The sequence below is a fragment of the Myotis brandtii genome, unplaced genomic scaffold, assembly GCF_000412655.1.
Source record: "Myotis brandtii unplaced genomic scaffold, ASM41265v1 scaffold182, whole genome shotgun sequence".
In the NCBI taxonomy this organism is placed as follows: Eukaryota; Metazoa; Chordata; class Mammalia; order Chiroptera; family Vespertilionidae; genus Myotis; species Myotis brandtii.
Genome location: NW_005356751.1, coordinates 1,011,902 through 1,032,270, shown reverse-complemented (window position 1 = coordinate 1,032,270; position 20,369 = coordinate 1,011,902). Strand labels below are relative to the sequence as shown.

General features: G+C 41.0%; 1 protein-coding gene across 1 annotated transcript in view; it reads right to left on the bottom strand.

The window, feature by feature from the left end:
• Positions 1 to 20,369, bottom strand: part of MYO5A (myosin VA) — a 146,719-nt gene that overhangs the window by 53,224 nt on the left and 73,126 nt on the right. The window contains exons 17-23 of the mRNA XM_014537833.1: positions 13,989 to 14,075; positions 13,797 to 13,905; positions 11,140 to 11,351; positions 10,082 to 10,238; positions 4,816 to 5,055; positions 3,586 to 3,834; positions 158 to 251 (exon numbers count right to left, since the gene is read on the bottom strand). Coding sequence (XP_014393319.1) covers positions 158 to 251; positions 3,586 to 3,834; positions 4,816 to 5,055; positions 10,082 to 10,238; positions 11,140 to 11,351; positions 13,797 to 13,905; positions 13,989 to 14,075 — 1,148 coding nt within the window. The remainder of the gene's footprint in view (positions 1 to 157; positions 252 to 3,585; positions 3,835 to 4,815; positions 5,056 to 10,081; positions 10,239 to 11,139; positions 11,352 to 13,796; positions 13,906 to 13,988; positions 14,076 to 20,369) is intronic.

Genomic DNA, 20,369 nt, shown 5'->3' with positions numbered 1-20,369 from the left:
GCAATTTATCAATGATCCTCCCTCCCTCCCTCCCTTTCCCTCCCTCCCTCCCCATTCCTCCTTCCCTCTTTTGAGGAGGATTAAAAAAAAAGTGGCATCTTATAAAACTTTGGGAGGTTGGTTAGCATGCATTAGTTTGAACCCACGTGAGCCTTACCTGTCATCTCCTTAGCCTGTTCCACGATAAGGTGATTGAGGGCCTCTTTTTCCTGCTTCAGCAAAGTATTTTCTTCCTTCAGAGTTGATACCACCTATAAAATGAAATAAAATGAGGTAGCTGCAACAGACAGAGCAAACCAGGCCTAAGTATAAAGCCCACACTGCAGTCACTCACTCCTTACTTCCACATCTCTGTGCCTCATTTCTTTGCATAGTTATGGTTAGTCGTCTTTCAAATTTGGTTCAAGCAATACCTCATCCAGAAAGCCTTTCTGGAAACTCTCTCCAAATAAGTGTTTCTTTGCTGGGCTACTATAGGATCCTGCTATGCCTCTTTATAGTCCTTATAAATGATTTACTTTTACTTCCCTAATAGACTAGAAATTCCTGGAGGACAAAGATGATTACTGCTGTTGTTTTACTTTGTACCTTGAGCATTTAGCAATTGCCTGGCACCTCGTAAGCATTTGCTCTTAAAGCAACGATAATGCCTTTTCACCTCAACAGCCAAGCACAAAGCTACGTGCTTACCCATGATTCAGGTAGAACATTGAAGAGGTTAAGAAAGACTTGAAGTCAAGGAACTGGAGAGCATTATGCTAAGTGAAATAAGCCAGTCAGAGAAAGATAAATATCACATGATCTCACTCATTTATGGAATATAATGAACAACATAAACTGATGAACAAAAACAGATCCAGAGACAGAGAAGCATCGATCAGACCGTCAAACCTCAGAGGGAAGGTAGGGGAGGGTGGGGTAAGGGGGAGAGATCAACCAAAGGACTTATATGCAAGCATATAGGCCTAACCAATGGACACAGACAACAGGGGGGTGAGGGCATGAGTGGGGGGAGTGGGGGGTAAAGTGGGGATAAGGACACATATGTAATAACTTAATCAATTAAAAAATTTAAAAAAAAAAAAGAAAGACTGGCATCAGGGCATTTTGGTTCTGGAAACTCACTGAAGATTTCCTGACGCTTCCTGCTGTTGGTCTTGAAAAAGAGAATTTCCTTTCATCCCAAGAGTTTTGCAAGGTTGTAAACTAGTCCTTTTACCCCATGTTTAAGCACTGACCTTACTACAGTGAATGCATTTAATGCACTGAACTATATACTTAAAAGTGGTTAATATGGTAAATTTTATGCTATGTATATTTTAATAATTTTTTAAAAAAACATTAATTTAACTTTCTAGTTCCTAGTTGGATAAGGATTCCCAGGAAGCAAAAGTCAAAACCAAAGACAACTTTGCAAAGTTCATAATTTACTCAGTTCATCTCTGCAATAAAATAATGTACTTGTGATGAGTGAAATCTAAATTTCTTCTCTAAGCATAAGTTCAAGGAACTCTAAAAGTGATAGCTAATAATAAAGATAAGTGTCAGGAGTTCAGATAGAGAGTGAGGGCTCTGTGACAGGATCCCTGGAGAACAGGGAAGTGGACGGCAGCACTGCCACAGCAGAAGTCCCCAGGTGTTCCTTCGGAGGGTCCAGTCTCATCCCTCCATACTGGCCTGGCCTTTCCTCCACCTCAACAGGAAGACCCGAGTTCCCTATGCTCTTGAGAGAAACTGTTCTTTATCAGGGGTATGCTTTTTCAAAATACATGTGCTTCGTCCACACTCCCAGCGCTTGGGCATGTATCTTTAAGAAAAACTCCCTAGACACGATGGAATACTATGCTGCTGTAAAAAAGAAGGAATTCTTACCATTTGCAACAGCATGGATGGAACTGGAGAGCATTATGCTAATTGAAATAAGCCAGTCAATGAAGGAAAAATACCACATGATCTCACTCATTTATAGATACTAAAGACCATTATAAACTTATGAACAAAAATAGACACAGAGGCAGAGCAGCCTAGAACAGACTGTCAAACTACAGCGGGAAGGCCGGGGAGGGTTGGGGGGCAGGAGGGGAGGGTAAGAGATCAACCGAAAGAGTTGTATGCATGCATATAAGCATATCCAATGGACATAAGACACTGGGGGGTAGGGAGGCCAGGGGATTGTCAAGGGCGGGGGAAAAAGGAGACATATGTAATACCCTTTGTAATAATTTAAGCAATAAAACAATTAAAAAAAAAACTCCCTAGGAGATTCTGATATATACTCCTGGTTAAGAAGCACAGGTCTAGTGTACCTTCTAGGCTCCTTGAAGGTACACAGCTTTCCTGATCATAAAGCTGGCTGTCACAGTGAAGTTTTTTCATTCCACATTGCTACACTCTATCCAAAAGAATAAGCAATAACGCCTATAGCTAGCCTGTGAAAAGCAGATAAAAAAAGAAAGGAGAAATCTGTATCTGTTCACGTGTGCTATTCTATCAGACTAGAAAGGTATGAACTTGACTTTAAAGAGGAATTTTCCTACAAGCTTAAATACTCTAGATTCAGAGGAATCTGGAAAGCTTCTGTGGACTCAGAAAATGGCAACAAGAAAAAAAGAGATAAAGATCTTAAACCTCAAGAGAATTGCTTTCAATGCATTTTAAAATTCTGACAGAACAAACTTGCCATGTCAAATAACACATATTAATGGCATTGCTGTTTCCATAATACAGAGCCCAGATCTGCTAGAGAAATAGGAGGAACTGTTTCATTGGACCCTGAATACCACGGAAGGATTGCAGTTTTATTAGGTGCACTCTCCTACGCCCCTTTAGAGATTCTCACTGAGCTCAGAAGGCTCATGTCAGCGCAGAAACAGAGCATCAGGATTCTTGCTCATAGTTACAATCAACAGTGAACTCTGTTTTCACTTAAAGGTGGTCACATTAGTGGACTCCCTGAAAATTACTTGTTTCCCCAGTAAGCCTTATGTTGAGGTATTTCTATTTTGTTTAAGCAGTGCATCTCATTGCTGCTTGAGAACCTTAATGTTTTCTGTCTTTAGTCAAGTTTTAACATAAGTAAATACAAATTTGTAGTATGGAAACACTGGTCAATCTAAAAAAAAATTTTTTTTTTTTTTGGTTTTGTTCTATCTGCATAGCAGCTCTTGGCTACAATCAGTGTGCAGACATGTGGATTTCTTCCTTGGACTTCTCAACATAGTCTTAATTCATTTCCATAAAGCTCCCTAGTATCAGCTATTGAGAGTTCATGATTTACTTCTTAATCACGTTAACCCAAGAAAAAGGAGTCTACTCTCCATCCAGACCTATGCATGTGAAAATAAAGAGTATATATTGGACATGGCTATTAATTCTCTTCTTACAATACTGCTTTCCTCTGTTCTCATCATAGTCAAAAGGTTCTACTAAAACAGCTACTGACTCATCATGTGGAAGAAATGCTTGGGAAACACAAATAATAAAATTTATATTTCAGCTCTGAAACCAACATTGAGCCACAAGGGCCAGGTCAAGATGACGGCACATTTCCTTTGTAAAAAGGATGTGAAATTAGTTCCTTCCTACCTGCTCGGTCTCTTGCTTGTATCTATCTGCACGTTCCTCGATGGATTTCTTCTCTGACCGAGTTTGTTCCAGGTCTTTCCGGAGCTTGGCAACTTCTTCCTGTAGACTGAGAACCCGTCCAGTGGCAATCTTAGCCTCCTCCTCACTTAGCTGAAGACGTTCTAAGTCACTTCGTAGTTTCTCAGTCTCAGAGTTGTATATTCCTTCCAGATTGGTCAATTTCTCCATGAGGCATTTGTAGTCTTTGTTCTTTAAACACACACAAACAATAAGTAAATAGACATGCCATCAAATGTATTTACTCAGAAAACTAGGCTTATTCATCACAGTCATGCTATATCATCATAATGTTACAGTATCTAACCAAAATTCTAAGCACAACATTTATAGTAACATAATCAATACTCTCTTAGTGATATAAAGAGAAGAGAATAGACAGCATTATTTCTGTTTTACACAATGAGCAACATAGATGTGATTTTTCTCTTAGCTGCAAGGCGAGTTACCAGAGGAAATTCTTAATTTCCTGATTCTTAATCCAAAAATAGGAAAATCTATACTTGCTTTTGAAAACAAATCATTGTGCTACTAAAAGTCATGTGCTAGCCAGGTGATGCATAAGAATGATAAAATGGCCTCAAAATCACAAATTTCTTACAGATCTCTTTGTTTACTACCTCAAGCTCCTCCTCACACTCAGAAAACATTTCTGATGAACCCTATTTCATTGTGGGCTTTTTTGCCTTATGCAGTATTTATGTAGTACTAATGACCTTTATATCATTTGCATGTGCTAAAATATTACTTAGTAACTATCTCTAAGAAACCAAACTTTTATCTCTGCAAACAGGCTGTAGATTCCTCAGAAGCATGGACATCTTACTGCTTTTTTTGTCACCTCAATGTTAAACAAGTCACCTGTGAAAGGAGCATTATACTACATGCAAATGACTGGCAGTGACGAAAGAGCTTGGTGAGGTATAAAGTACACTATGGCTCTTAGTCATAAAGGTCTGGAGTGTTAGTAAATCTGGTTGTATGCTCAAAAATAGTTTCCTGCAGTGATACTCGTACCTATGAACTCATCACTATTTCCATTCTCATTACTGTCATTATTATTTTACTTTTCTGCTAAGACCAAAGGGTAAAGTCCAGGGGAGACACCGCTGACCACAATCCCAGTGGGCTTCTTTAGGCATGCTCACTTTCAGGGTCCTGTTCAAAACACACCTGTTCATCAACTTTGCGCTGCAGCTGCATGATCTTGTTCTCCATGCCGATGTGGAGTTTCTTGTAGCGCTCCACGGAGCGGGCCTCAATCTTGAGCTTCTTCAGCTCGCGCTTGGCTATCATCCGCCGTATGCAGCACTGAAGGTAGATGATGGCATGCAGGCTCCTCTTGTAGTAGGTGCGAGCCAGCCAGCCTCGGACCCACTTCTGAATGATGACTGCTTTGTGGTCACGGAGTATCTGCAGAGAAAGGTATGTACAACATCAGACTCTAGACTAGACTCAGGGTTCAATTCTATCAACCTATGACTGTCAGGCTGAGAAGCCATAAAGCGAAAGACACAAAAGTTGAAGTAACAATGTAATATGAAGATTGTACATATAACAAATATATGCAAGCACAAAATTGTTTTACAAGGTGATTTAAAAAGTAGACTTTGAAGGGTAATTTAAGAAACAGAGAATACACCAAGCATGTCAAACTCACGGCAGGCGGGCCACAGGCCTTGTTTAAATAAATGAGGCCTGCAGCCTGACGGCTGCGAGTTTAACATGCTTTGTGTACACACAGAAACTATCTAAATAAAAACAATTCTAAAAATAAAGAAAAAACACACTAGGTATCCTATTGGTGCATGCTATCTGTCGCAACAGGCGATCCTCTATAAAGTGAACAGAACTTGGCACCCTGTGAATTACATGCTATTAAAATAAAAGACTTGGCCACCACCCTTACTGCTGATACCATCTCACTGTGCATTAGATCTATGCTTCTTGAGGACATGGGATATGGCCAGTAAGCTGGCTGTAGAGGCCAACAGTTGGAGTACTGCAAAGTTTATTATTAATTTATTGATTTTTTTCCAGAAACAAACAAAAAATGACACTGTTGGTTGCCCTAATTGAGAAATAATATTCTAGTGAGGATTTCCCATTGCTGTTTCAAATGTAACAGGAACCCACTTATGGGAGTCAAAGGTAGTAGGGATAAAGCTTTAAAAGGAAAGCTAAAAGTAAGATAGAGGGAAATAAACAAATCTTAATTTTGATTTTGTTATACTTTCTAAATAAGAAGATATTACCCTAAATTTATAAATAACTTGTAACAAAAGATCGCCTTATAGGAAGAATTTCTTATCACTAAGACCATCAAGCTAGATTGTCTAGCCCTGGATGGTGTTGCTCCGTGGTTAGAGTTTCAGCCCACACACTGAAGGGTTACAGATTTGATTTCCAATCAAGGACATGTACCTGGGTTGCAGGTTCGATCCCCAGCCCTGGCCAGGACGTGTGCAGGAGGCAAACAGTCCATTGATGTCTCTCTCTCTCTGCCTTTATCTCTCCCTTTCTCTCTCCCTCCCTCTCTTCCACTCTCTCTTAAAAAAAAAAACAATGGAAAAAATACCCACTGGTAAGAATTAACAACAACAAAATGCAGAGATTTTCTAAACCAAGTATGTCAAACTTGCGGCCTACGAGCTGCATGCCTCGTTTATTTGGCCCGTGTTAGCCTTTGAGTTTGACATGCTTGGTCTAAACAATTTCCAGGAATGATGGAAAAGAAAATCTTGAAATTAATAAAGGGTGAACTATTAAAACATTCTAAGGTCCTTCTAAGTCTATGATTTTATAAAACAACTCTTGTATGATATAAATGATATTTAAATGTATGCACTCAAGTGATTACTTATTAGTAATTATTAGTGATTATTAGCACTTTTTAGTAACTAGAGGCCCAGTGCATGAATTTGTGCACCAGTGGGGTCCCTCGGCCTGGCCTGTGGGATCAAGCCGAAACCAGCTCTCCAACATCCCCCGAGGGGTCCCGGATTGTGAGAAGGACCAGGTCAGGCTGAAGGACCCCACCAGTGCACAATCAGGGCTGGGGAGGGACGCAGAAGGTTGGCCAGCCGGGAAGGGATCACGGGAGGGCTCCAGGACGTGTCTGGCCCGTCTTGCTCAGTCCCCATCAGCCAGACCCCAGCAGCAAGCTAACCTACCGGTTGGAGCATCTGCCCCCTGGTGGTCAGTGCATGTCATAGCAAGTGGTTCAGCAGCCTCAGTATATCATTAGTACATTACACTTTGATTGGTTTAACGGACGACCGGATGACCAGACACTTAGCATATTAATTAGGCTTTTATTATATAGGATTTTTACAAATGAACACAATGTATCTCTTAGGAAACTTTCTAAATGTAAACATTTCTGGCCCGGCCTGCGTGGCTCAGTGGTTGAACATCAATCTATGAACCAGGAGGTCAGGTTTCAATTCCTGGTCTGGGCACATGCCCGGGTTGTGGGATCCATCCCCAGTGTGGGGCGTGCAGGAGGCAGCTAATCAATGATTCTCATCGTTGATGTTTCTATCTCTCTCTCCTTCTCCCTTCCTCTCTGAAATCAATAAAAATATATTTTTAAAAAGATTCTAAAACCATCTATTCAAATAGATAGCAGTTTAATAAAATCATTAAAACAATAGTTCCTATTTTTTGGTTACGGACCTGAGAAAAACAATGAAAAAAAGTGCATTCTAGAGGAGACAGTGAAGAAATAAGTGGTTAAGTATTAAACCACCAAATACAAAATAAACCTAAGTGCTCAGGAGACCTTTGCCAAGTCAAGGCTCCCCTTTGGCTGCTTATCTAACGCTAAGACAGTCTGCTTTCCACTGAGTGCAGTCACTGTGCATCACGCTGCAGTGAGGTCCCATCCTGAGCCCTCCCCGAACATCATGACCCCAAGGGAGCCTCTTGTCTTATCCTGATGACTAGTGACCAACTGGGTAAGACTCAGTAATGGCAAATTTCAGACTTTCAAAGCCAAGCAGCACACAGTGGCAGAGCTATGAATGTTAATTTTCCTATTCCATTTCCTTCTCTCCATGTAACTTCAGACACTGGCCCATTTCTGTCATTTCAGTCAAGTGGAAACAGTATATAATTAGATCTTCCATTCGCAATCTCATCTCCATTAGTGAGTTAGAGATATTAAACAATGTCTCCTCTCCCTTAGATTCCCAAGCCATAAGAAGGGGAAGCCTGGACTGGAAACACCGAAAACACGGCCCAAAGAAGCACTAGTGGCCTATACGTGAGCTGGCCTCTAACTGCCACTCCCATGTGTCGTCAGTTGGAGCTGAGCAGGCCAGACACTGCTACTGCTCAATCAATGGCCTCAAAACCCAGTTCAGATAGATGATCCTGAGGAGAGTCATCAAGAAAACGGAAGTGTAACCAGTTTGGTGTATCTAAAAGTTGAATAAGGCGTTTCCTTCCCCTGAAAGCTCATGCTTGTAGAGAAAGAACACCAGAGTATAAAGCCAGCATGGGCAGAAAGAAAGAGCTGGAGTAGCTATTCTCAAATTTTCTTCAAAACACAGCCATTAAATATTCTCGTTCAAGCCTCATTAGTTTTTCATTTTTCGTTGTTGTCTAAAATTACTTCAAAATAAAGTAAAATACATACATGAATAGGGCTTAGGCCACCCTCACAGACTGCCTGTGATTAGAGACCTGTCCCTCAAAGCGCTCTATTGATGCTTCTTCTACCAGTGGTGCCCACAGAGCTCTAAGATCTACCAGTGGTTCTCAACCTTCCTAATGCCGCGACCCTTTAATACAGTTCCTCGTGTTGTGGTGAACCCCAACCATAAAATTATTTTTGTTGCTACTTCATAACTGTAATTTTGCTACTGTTATGAATTGTAATGTAAATATCTGATATGCAGGATGTATTTTCATTGTTCACGACCCACAAGTTGAGAACCGCTGAATTCTAGACTGTACTTCTGGCTTGTTAGGAATATATCATGAAGGACAAACTCAAAACCTTGCCAAAATGAAAGAGAAAAATCTTTCAACTAGATCATATATTGTCAGAGGTGATGATTAAGATTAATCTGGTGCCCAGCCAGCATGGCTGGCTCAGTGGTTGAGCATCGACCAATGAACCAGGAGGTCACAGTTCAATTCCCGATCAGGGCACATGCCCAGCTTGCGGACTAGATCCCCAGTGTGGGGCGTGCAGGAGGCAGCCGATCAATGATTCTTTCATCATTGATATTTCTATCTCTCCCTTCCTCTCTAAAATCAATAAAAATATATTTTTTAAAATTAATCTGGTGATCCATTATTTTTGTCATGTTGATTATTGCCATAAAGATTATTTGTCAAAAATGCTCAGAACATCATAGTCTAGTCAGTACAAGTTTAACCACATTAATGTTATTTATCTCCTTTTCACTACAGTAAATTATTACAAGGTTTTTCATTCTTGGAACAAATTTCCACACATATGTCATATATTCTACCTCTTCAAAGCTCACCACAGTGCGTTAAATAGAGGCCCCCAAAGATATCAGATCCTAATCTGTGGAATCTGTCAAAGGTACCTCATTTGGGAAAAGGGTTTTTGCAGATGTGATTAAGCTAAAAATCTTGAGATGAGGAGATTATACTGGATTATCCTTGTGGGGCCTAAATCCATCACAAATATTCTCATAAGAGACAGACAAAAGAAGGGAAGTTAGACACACAGTAGAGATGATGACGTGAAGATGAAGGCAGAGATTGGCCCTAGCCAGTTAGGCTCAGTGGATAGAGCGACGGCCTTCGGACCAAAGGGTCCCAGGTTCCATTCTGGTCAAGAGCATGTACATTGGTTGCAGGTTCCTCTCTAGTCTGGGCCCTGGTCAACCAATTGAAGTGTTCCTCTCATATCAATGTTTTTCTGTCTTTCCCTCTCTCTTCCATTCTTCCTAAAAATCAATGGAAAAATATCCTCAGGTGAGAATTAAAAAAAAAAAAGGCAGAGATTGGAGTGATATGGCCACAAACACATGAAATACTGGTAGCCATCAGAAGCTGGAAGAACAAGGAATGGATTCTCCCCTAGAGCTTCAGGAGGGAGTACAGCCCTGCCGACACCCTGATTTTGGTTGATACTGATTGTGGAATTTTGACCTCCAGAACTCTGAGAAAATAAATTTCTATTGTTTTAAGCCACCAACTTGATGACATCTATAGGAAACTAGTACACTAAGTTTTCTTCACATTACATTGTCAAGAGAGATAAAAAGGGGGTAAATTTTCTTTTTCCATTGTCTTGTTAATTAAATATATGCACTTATTTAATATTTTAAAATATACTTCAATTGTTGGTTACCTCCATATGCCTCCTATGTCCATTGGAACCTCTGTGGTGTACAGATGTGAAATTTGATTAACATTAATGGAATAAATAAAGTTGAAAATAATGACTTACCTTGCGATACCTATTTCTGGCCAAGTAGCCTCGTAAATAAGACTGAAGAACAATAGTGGCAGCTCGTTTACTTTTGTACTTCCTGTGGACTACATACATGCGCCAGTACTTCTGAATGATGGTCGCTGCCTTAGTTCTGCGCAGGAACTTAGCATAGCTGACCAAAGAAAGAAGCGGTGCATTTGTTAGTAATCAGAAAAACCCAGGAATAGATTTTGTAGAGACTTAAAGAACCAATATCTTCGGCATAAGTAATACCTCCATTGTATTATTCTAGTAATATACAATATTAAATCAACATTCCTATTTCTTATATCATAGCAATTTATAGTTCCCCCAAATATTTTTTATTCATTATTTTATTTAAGCCGTCCTGATCATGATGTCCCATATTACCTGATTTTACAATAAAGAGAATGAAGCTCATAAAGGTTCATTCTTTCTAGGACAGTGCTCATTACCCCAGGTTATGTCCCCCTTGCACAGCAGACTGGCTGTACACAGTAATCTCATACTTACTCATCACTAGCTTTCTTAAATCCACCCTTTGCTAATGTACAATATTTTTCAAACTCTTTCTGGGCATAAGTTCTTTATCATTAATTCATTTCTACTGATATTTCTAAATTAAAATTATCCAAATATATAATCACACTGAAGTGTAATTCTAGAAACACTTTCACAGTTTATTGCTCCTGAAAACTTCTCAATGGAGTCATTATTAACTAGCTCATATTCATGACTGTTTTAGTTTACAGATAACTTCTTCAAGCCCATATAAAAATATAAAAAATAAAAGATACTGAGGACATGAGCACACAATAATTTGTAATTATTTTGAAGATGATTCTGAATAAATCATAAGGGTGAGTGAAATTTTTTTCTATTTAATTGTCTTATGAGTTCATTTGTTATTCCTTGAATCTAAGAAGAGGTGAGGTATTGCCTTCTCATACTGGGTGACCACTCAAAACTGTCCTGGTTTGGACAATGAATCTGATGAGCTGTGCAATCCTTAGGAGCGGTGAGCCAGAGTGGAGGGTCCCCAGGAGACCTACCATCGGGCCTGGTAGCCTCGCACATATCTCTGCACAGTGATGGCTGCCTTCCGCATGCGCAGGTACTTCTTCCGCTGCAGCCACCCTCGGATTGTCTTCTGGATCCGAATGCAGGCAGCCCTCAGCTTGTCTGCCCTCAATTTTTCTAGATAGGCCACTTGACCAGCACGGAAAAAGATCTTTGTCTTACCAAACTGGTATTTGTCCTTGTCCTATTTTTGGAAGAAATTATACATTCAGAAGTTGAAATAATGAACATATAAATAAAACTGTAAAAGAGAAAAAATACATCTAAAAGCAGAATCAGTAAAGGGATGAATCTATTAGCTAAAACTTGGGCTACATCACAATTAACTAATGGAGCCAGATTTTTGATCTTATGCAAGTTGAGCAAATAGAAGGGATTTTAAGGAAAACTGCAGTTTAAGAGTGATTTTCTAGATTATTCTACCTGGAATTATTATCTGAGGCCAAAACCTTGGTTGTGGGTTATAGGCAGCTATTATTTGCTTGTTTGTATTTTAAATATTTCAAGGAAATGGAGATGCTGACACTCCCTCTGACTGACCCAGGCTGTAAGGATTACATCGGGCTGTGTGTTCCATGTGAAAGCTGAAGGGACAAAAACACCAGTATAAAGAATAAGGCAGGAAGCAATGCACACAAAATAAAAATTAAACAAAAAAACTTCGTGCACTCATAAATTTCTTGTTATATCTTTGCACTATCAATAGTATCTGAAAATAAATACATAAAACCCTATAAATTACTTGTACAAATTTCAAAATTCCTTTTACAAAAATATGACCACTTATATTGTTCATTTACTTTTGATAATAAGCAGAGCCGAGCAGTAAACACAGAGATATATGCAATTTTTGGTCCATTACACTCTGATCCACCTTATTTGGAAGCCTGCAATGGTTATTCTCATACAAGAGTGGAATTTATTTATAATCATCACTAATATAATCTGTGTAAAAACAGAAAATTATTTTTTAAGATATGTTTTTATTTATTTGAGAGAGAGAGGAAGGGAGAGAGAAAAAAAACAAAAACATCTATGTGTTGCCTCCAGCATGTACCCAGACTGTGGACCGAAATGGCAACCTGAGCATGTGCCCCGATTGGGAATCAAACCGATGACCCTTTGGTGCAAAGGACGATGCTCAAACAACTGAGCCACACTGGCCAGGGCAACAGAAAATTACTTTTCACTGTAAGCAAAAATCTCCTATCTTGTACATAAAATCAGAAAATCAGAAATCTCCACATAAATCTAAAATTATTTCAATTTTAATCAATAAAATTTACATAGGAAGCCTAGCTGGAGATATAAAAAGAGCTAAAAAGTGGTTACCTTTCCTTCTCCTGGCCTGATCTCAGTTTCCCCGACTCCACCCCACACCAGCCTGCACTCCTCAATTTGTAACCTGCAAGGCCCTGAACCAGGTCTGGATGGGGAGTTGGGGGTGGGGTGGGGTGTTAGGCATAGGACTGTCCTTACTTTCTGCTCTGCAGTCCCATCTGAACACAGGTTAGAAAGGAGTCAGGCCAAACTCAGAAAGTTCCCAATTCTTTTACACATTATTAAGAAAGTGGTCTTACCTTTTCCAACGGGGAAAAAAAATGTTATTATTACAAAAAGAAGATATTCCATTTAGTTAATTATGACTGCCTCAAAGTGAGATAACCCATCTAAACTACTGTCAAACAAGTAAAAATACTTTTTAAGATCTTTCATGAATCTTAAATTTTCCATGACCTAGATTAGTGGGCCCCAAAGTGTAGTCCTCAGACCAGCATCAGCATCACCTGGTAACTTCTTAGAGATGCAGGTTGTTAGACCCATCCCAGACCTACTGAGTCAGAAATTCTGGGGGTGGGGCCCAGCAATCTGTGTTTTAACAAGTCCTCCAGGGGACTAATGCATTTAAAGTTTGAGTACGCCTTAGTTTGGAATGCAAGACTCACCAAACACCAACCTACATTTCCTAGGCATTTCCTTACTGTCCCACAGACTAATCTTATACTGCAAAGAAACTACATTAATGTTTTCTGAGCAAACTCTATGGTTTCCTACCTCTTCACACCATGCTTCCTATTACAATATTCTCCTTCTACTTTTATATAATGTTATCCAGTCCGACTCAAAACACAGGTCTTCCATGAAATTGTTCCTCCTTTACATGGCAGATGTGGCTTTGCCTTGCTGATTTCCTGTCTCACTCACTCAGCATTTGCTAGACACTATATTATACTTACCTTTAAAATGCATTAATTTCCGAGATAGATTATGTTACCTGAGGATAAGACTTATTTTTTCTTAATCACACAGCATCTGGCCTGATATTTCCCATAAGTAAATACTAGGTAAATTTTTATTGATAATGATAAAACTGTAAAAAGAATGTGACTCAAGCCTGGGTCCAGGCCTTGCCACCAGTTTCCTGAGGAGGACCACCATCCTCACCAGTTAGCCCGAGCATGCTAAATACAGTGAGCCTTGATCTCCAAGCCAGTGTGCCCTCCATCCGCCCAGCCCTGAATAATCTGGAATAGTGGCATTTGGATGTTCCCAGGGCTTCCACAGATTATAATCACAAGGCCTTTGGCCATAATCTGTTCAGATAAAGATAAGTGAAAATTTTTCTTACTGGGATCAGGTTCTCTAATACATTCTTGCATGTTTGCTTTCTGTCACTCAGCACATCTTTTTGCTTCATTAGGACACGGTAGCGGCTGAAAAATTCTTGGTAAGTCCACCTTTAAAAGAAACTCGCGTCAGCTTAAAGAAGCAGGAGTTGATCTCATTAGGATCCCTTCTATTTGAAAACTGCCAAGCTCACCGAGAGGGGAAGCCTGCTGCACTGATGCGGATGGTTTCCAGGACACCACATGCTCTCAGCTGCTGCACTGCCCTCTTCTCGTCAAACCTACATGTACAAAGGAAAATCATTGCTACACAAAGATGCCTGGCTAGAGCCGCAAATTATCCTCCTCAATCAGAGATTCTTCTGTAAAAAGCCAAATACATACATCAGAAAAGAAAGCATTCAAAAGTTGTAGCAGTGATCAAAATGGAAAACTCCATGTGTGAGTGGGGAGGAGACAATTAGCAGTAAAACTAAAGAGTCATAAACATCTGTTGTTCATACCACAACTCATGAAATACCAGTGAGAATATTTAAAACAAACAAAAAACCCTTCTGTAGTTTGCCCATACTCATTACAAGGCTTGGTTTGAATCACTGTGGTTATAATTCTTTAGCTCACCATACAAATTTCCTCTGGAATAAAGACTGGCCAGTTCTGAAGTTTTCTCTAACAAGAAGGACAAATTAAATATGACCCATTCAGTTATTCTTTTAAAAATATTGGTGTTCTAAAAGTTATTGGTGTGTACATACTAAGCATTTATAATGCCCACATCAATGGAAAATATTTTTGTTTTATATTAAATCTTACCTAATAATAGACAAACATGCAAATTGACCATCCCTCCACTACGCCCACCAGCCAATCGGATGAGTATGCAAATTAACCCAACAAAGGTGGTGATTAATTTGCATACATAGGCGCCCAGCGGCCTGGGTCTGGGAACATCATCGGCACCCAGGTCACTCCGAGGTAGGCCCCGTGTGGGCCCTGAGCAGCCTAGGAAGGGCCTGAGCCAGGGGGCTCCTGGGCAGGGCTGAGACTGCGATCCTTGATGGTGGTGGCGGCCCGAACCGGGGCGCAGCCAGCCAGCGATCCTTGATGGCCACGGTGGCTTGGAGCTGAGGGTGCCCTGGCCCAGGGCTAATGACTCGCCAGAGGCGTTAGGCCTGGGCAGGGGCCAAACCAGCAATTGGTGTGAACTACAGAGGAAACACCTTTTCTGACTGCTGACTGGCTAAGCTCCCTGTATGCCACTGGTAATATTCTTAGTAACTTGGGTAATAAGAATTCAAAAAGGTGATCTAGGGTTTTTCCACTTCACTCCTGGAGAAAAAAACAAAGGTCCGCTGCTGGAGGGTTAAGAATGTCATATCCTGCCCTAGCCGGTTTGGCTCAATGGATAATGCTTCGGCCTGCCCACCGCATGGTCTGGGTTCAATTCTGACCAAGGGCATGTATCTAGGTTGCAGGCTCCTCCCTGGCCTGGGCCCAGGTCAGGGCTCATGCAGGAGGCAATCAATCAAAGTGTTCCTCTCACTTTGATGTTTCTCTCTGTCTTTCCCTTTCTCTTCCACATTCTCTAAAAATCAATGGAAACATATCCCCAGGTGAGGATAAAGAAAGAAAGAAATGTCATATCCTATGAAAGACACATCTTGAAAATGCCTAAAGAAAGTTGTCATTTTTTCATGGTGAAGGGACTGGAGTCCGTGTTGATGAAAACACCTTGGTGGCTGCGGTGACTGGCAGTGGCTGCAGCAGCAGGGTGATGGGGCTGGTGCCTGCCCCTGATCAGCCGGGTCCCTCCCACAAAGGGAAGCCAGACTGCGGCTTAGGCCCGTTCCCCAAGGGAAGCAGGGAGCGGGCCTAAGCCGCCAGTGGAACATCCCCTGAGGGCTCCCAGTATGTGAGAGGGGGCAGGGTGGGCTGAGGGAACCCCCCCAGTGCACAAATTTCGTGCACCGGGCCCCTAGTCTTATATAATTTACTAGAGGCCAAATGCACAAAAATTCATGCACTTGGGAGGGGAGGGGGTCCCTCAGCCTGGCCTGCACCCTCTCGCAGTCTGGAAGCCAGGGAGTGAGCCTAAGCTGTCAGTCGGACATCCTTAATGCTGCTGAGGAGGCGGGAGAGGCTCCCACCACCGCCGCTGCACTCACAGCCATAAGCCTGGCTTGTGGCTGAGCGGAGCTCCCCCTGTGGGAGTGCATTGACCACAAGGGGGCAGCTCCTGCATTGAGTGCCTGCCCCCTGGTGGTCAGTGTGCGTCATAGTGACTGGTTGTTCTTGGTTGTTCTGCTATTGGGGTCAATTTGCATATTACCCTTTTATTATATAGGATGTTTATTTTACTCTAGACAACTGGCATCTTAACATTAAATTGACCCTAAAAGAGGAAGTAGTAAGTCCTGCCACTCACTGAATGATCACTCCTTGTACTCCCCCAGCTAAGCTCTGAGCAACCTCTCCAATCCTCTGCAGTGCTATTTTCTCAAGTGTTCTGGTGGTGGTGGTGGTGGTGGTGGTGGTAGATGACGTTAGCTAGGGCCATCCTGGAGAGTGGCCCAGGGCGTGGCAGCTTCTTCTGCTTCCCACTTCCTCTGGGAAGGGCTTCTTGGCAATGAGGAGGATATAACAGTTTTTCAGAATTGCCCTCCAGTCTAAGGCAAACAGCCAGAGAACAGGGTTGGCAGGGGTGTAGGGAAAAGATCACTCCTACACTGTAGAGTAGGAGTTGAAACTCTTATCATCTTTGGTAAATGTGTCTACTCTCTGACTCACAAATTCCACTTCTAGAAATACATTATCCTAAGAAGGTAATCAAGCAAAAATACAAAAATGTTTGGCAAAAGATGATTATCATAGCATTGTTGGAATAACCTAAATGGCAATCAACAGGAAATAATTCAAATAAATGATGGTATGTCTAAACAATGGGACATTACATAGCCATTAGAATGAGGGTGTGGATTTTTTAATTTACTAACTGGAAAGTATGCACAATTTATTAAGATAAAAGCAGATACAAAACAGCAATTACAGTATGAGTTCCTCCCTTTCATTAGTGTGTCTCTCTCTTATTCTCTCTCTCTCTCTCTCTCTCTCTCTCTCTCTCACACACACACACACACACACACACACACACACACACCAGGGAAGAAATGTTGGTCACTTAATACTAGTTATCTCTCTGGGTAAAATGAATGCTTTTTCATTTATTTTTATACTATTTTATATTTTCTGGATATTGTTTTTACAATGTACACACATTACTTCTATTTTTTGTTGTTTTTTTAAACCTTTTTTCTTTTTTATTGTTGTTTGTACGTACATTACTTTTAAAATTAGAGAAATTAAGTTTCTTCTGGAAAAACAAAACCACCATTCCCTCCACATATGGTAATTGACGTAGAACAAGATGTTTGGTAAAAGCAGACATTCTATGATGGTTTCAACAGTGGAAAAGTAGCAGGGATAACTTTGAGCATTTGCCAAAGTAGTGTTACCCACCCAGCTCTGGTTTTAACTAATTTCCAAACTAACAAAAGCTCAGAAAGTTCTGAAACTGAAGTAAATTCAAAATAGAAAATAGAACTATGAATGCTTGCTTAAACTCAACTTTTAAAATCTTCAGGCCAACTATTGATTTGTTCTCACATTCTCAAAAAGGAACAAAAACTGAAAAAAAAAGAAAAAAAAACTCAGCCAAAGAAATCTTGAGAAAGAACAACAAAGCTGGAGGCATGATGCTCCCTGATTTTAAACACTGATACAAAACTATAGTAATTAAATGATATGACACTGGCATAAAAACAGACACATCAATCAATGGAACAGAATAGAGAGCCAGAAATAAACCTACACATATATGATCAATTAATTTGTGACAAACAAGCCAAGAATATACAATGGGGAGAGGACAATCTCTTCGATAAATGGTGTTAGAAAAACTAGATGGCCACATGCAAAAAATGAAATCGGACCCTATCTTACACCATTCATAAAAATGAACTCAAAATGGACTAAAAACTTGCTCATAAACCTAAAACCATAAAATTCCTAGAAGAAAACATAGGTGCAAAACGAATTGACCAACAAAACAAGACCCGAAGCATAGAGGCATGGAACAGACTGACATACCTCCATGTGGGGATGGGGGGATGAGGAGAGAATAACCAAAGAACTTATATACTTACTAGAGGCCTGGTGCACAAAATTCGTGCATGGGGGCAGGGGGGGTCCCTCAGCCAGACCTGCAGCCTTTCCAATCTGGGACCCCTCAGGGGATGTCCAACTGCTGGTTTAGCCCCTACCTTACCCCCCTGCTGGCCTGATTGCCCCTACCTTGGCCCCTGCAGGCCTGATCGTCCCTACCTTGCCCCCTTGCTGGCCTGATCACCCTTAACCACCTCTTACTCGGCCCCCAGGCTAAGCCGCTGTCTGGCCTCCCTCTGCCAGAGGTGACCTGGCCGATCAGGGGAAGGCGCAGCCCCCATCACCGCCTTGGCTGCCTGAGCTTTGGGCCTCGCAGCCGGGCGACCCTGGGCTGACCCTGGGCAGCGGCAGCCGCCATCCGCGGCTTGCCTAAGCCTCAGGCCGACCCTGGGCAACAGCAGCTGCCATCTGCAGCTTGCCTGGGCCTCAGGCAGCCGCTGCGGCTTTGTCCGGAAGGACATCCAGAAGACATCCGCCCTAATTAGCATATTACCTTTTATTAGTATAGATTAGTATAGACTAGAGGCCCAGTGCACGGATTCGTGTACCAGTGGGGTCCCTCGGCCTGGCCTGTGGGGATCAGGCTGAAACCAGCTCTCAGACATCCCCTGAGGGGTCCCAGATTGCGAGAGGGCGGTTCTTAGGTGATGCACCCCAGAATTGGGCTCCCTCCTCTCTGGTTACCGGTGCGTCACCCGAGAACCGCAGCTACCAAGTCACCGCAGCTCTGCAGCTTCTGTGTTGAGTATCTGCCCCCTGGGGGTTAGTGTGCATCATAGCTACCGGTTGGAGCTTCTGCCCCCTGGTGGTCATTGTGTATCACAGCTACCAGCCGATTGGCCGGTTGCTTAGGCTTTTATATACATAGGTATGTGTAGTCCACGGACATGGGCAATAGGGTAGTGAAGACCTAGGGGATGAGGGGTAGGGGCTAGGCAGAGTGGGGTAAATGGGGGGAAATGGAAGACATCTGTAATACTGTCAACAATAAAATAAATTTAAAAGAGAAAATAATACAATAATTAGCAAATAATAATAATTTTAAAAACATAGGTGTAAGGTCCATGACATAGGTCTTGGAGATGATTTTTTGAATCAGACACCAAAAGTAAAAGCAACAAAATAAAAATAAACAAGTAGGAAAACAGCAAACTAAAAAGCTTCTGCACAGCAAAAGATACCATCAACAAAATAAAAAGGCAACCTACTGAATGGGAGAAAATGTTTGCAAATCATATATCCAATAAGTGGTTAAATAAAGAATTCATACAACTCAATAGCAAAAAAATCTGATTTTAAAAATGAACAGAAGATTTAAATACACATTTTTCCAAAGAAGACATACAGATGGCCAATAGGTACATGAAAAAAATGTTCAACATTAATCATCAGAAAAATGTAAATCAAAACCACAATGAGATACCATCTCATACCTGTTAGAATGGCTATCACCAAAAAGATAAGAAGTAACAAGTGTTGGCAAAGATGTGGAAAAAAGGAAAGCTTTTTTCCAGGGGAATACAAGTTGGTGCAGCCACTATAGAAAACAGTATGGAGATTCCTTTAAAAAATTAAAAATACAACTACCATATGATCCAGTAATTCCACTTCTGGATATTTATGCAAAGGAAACAAAAACCCTAACTCAAAAAGATATATGTAACCCCATGTTCATTGCAGCATTATTTACAACTAGTAGCCCAGTGCACGAAATTCATGCACATTAAAAGGGAATTAATTGCCCTAACCGGTTTGGCTCAGTGGATAGAGCATCGGCCTGCGGACTCAAGTGTCCTGGGTTCGGTTCCGGTCAAGGTTATGTACCTTGGTTGCGGGCACTTCCCCAGTGTGGAGTGTGCAGGAGGCAGCTGATCGATGTTTCTCTCTCATCGATGTTTCTAACTCTCTATCCCTCTCCCTCTCTGTAAAAAATCAATAAAATATATTTTTTTTAAAAAAGGAATTAATTAGCAGAGATATTTTAACATTGCTATTTGCCCTTTCTCTGTAATAGAAATGTGAGAGATGAAAGGAAATTAGTAAAATGTATATGAAAATAATATATAAATTTATTAATAAATAAACAGTAACAAAAGGATATAACAACAACAGAGGCATGATATGAAAACAACAAAAACATGATATGAAAACAGTGATGCAAACAATGACTGATAAAGTGATTAAACTTATTCTAATATCTCCCTGTACACCACATTAAGAGAGAAAACACTTTCAAAATACTTGACTAATTTCCCTTGTGATGAAGTATTTAGAACTTTAACATCACATGCTCTTCGAACTCGAGAGAAAGCAAAATATAACTGACCATGTGCAAAAACGGGTTCAGGTAGGAA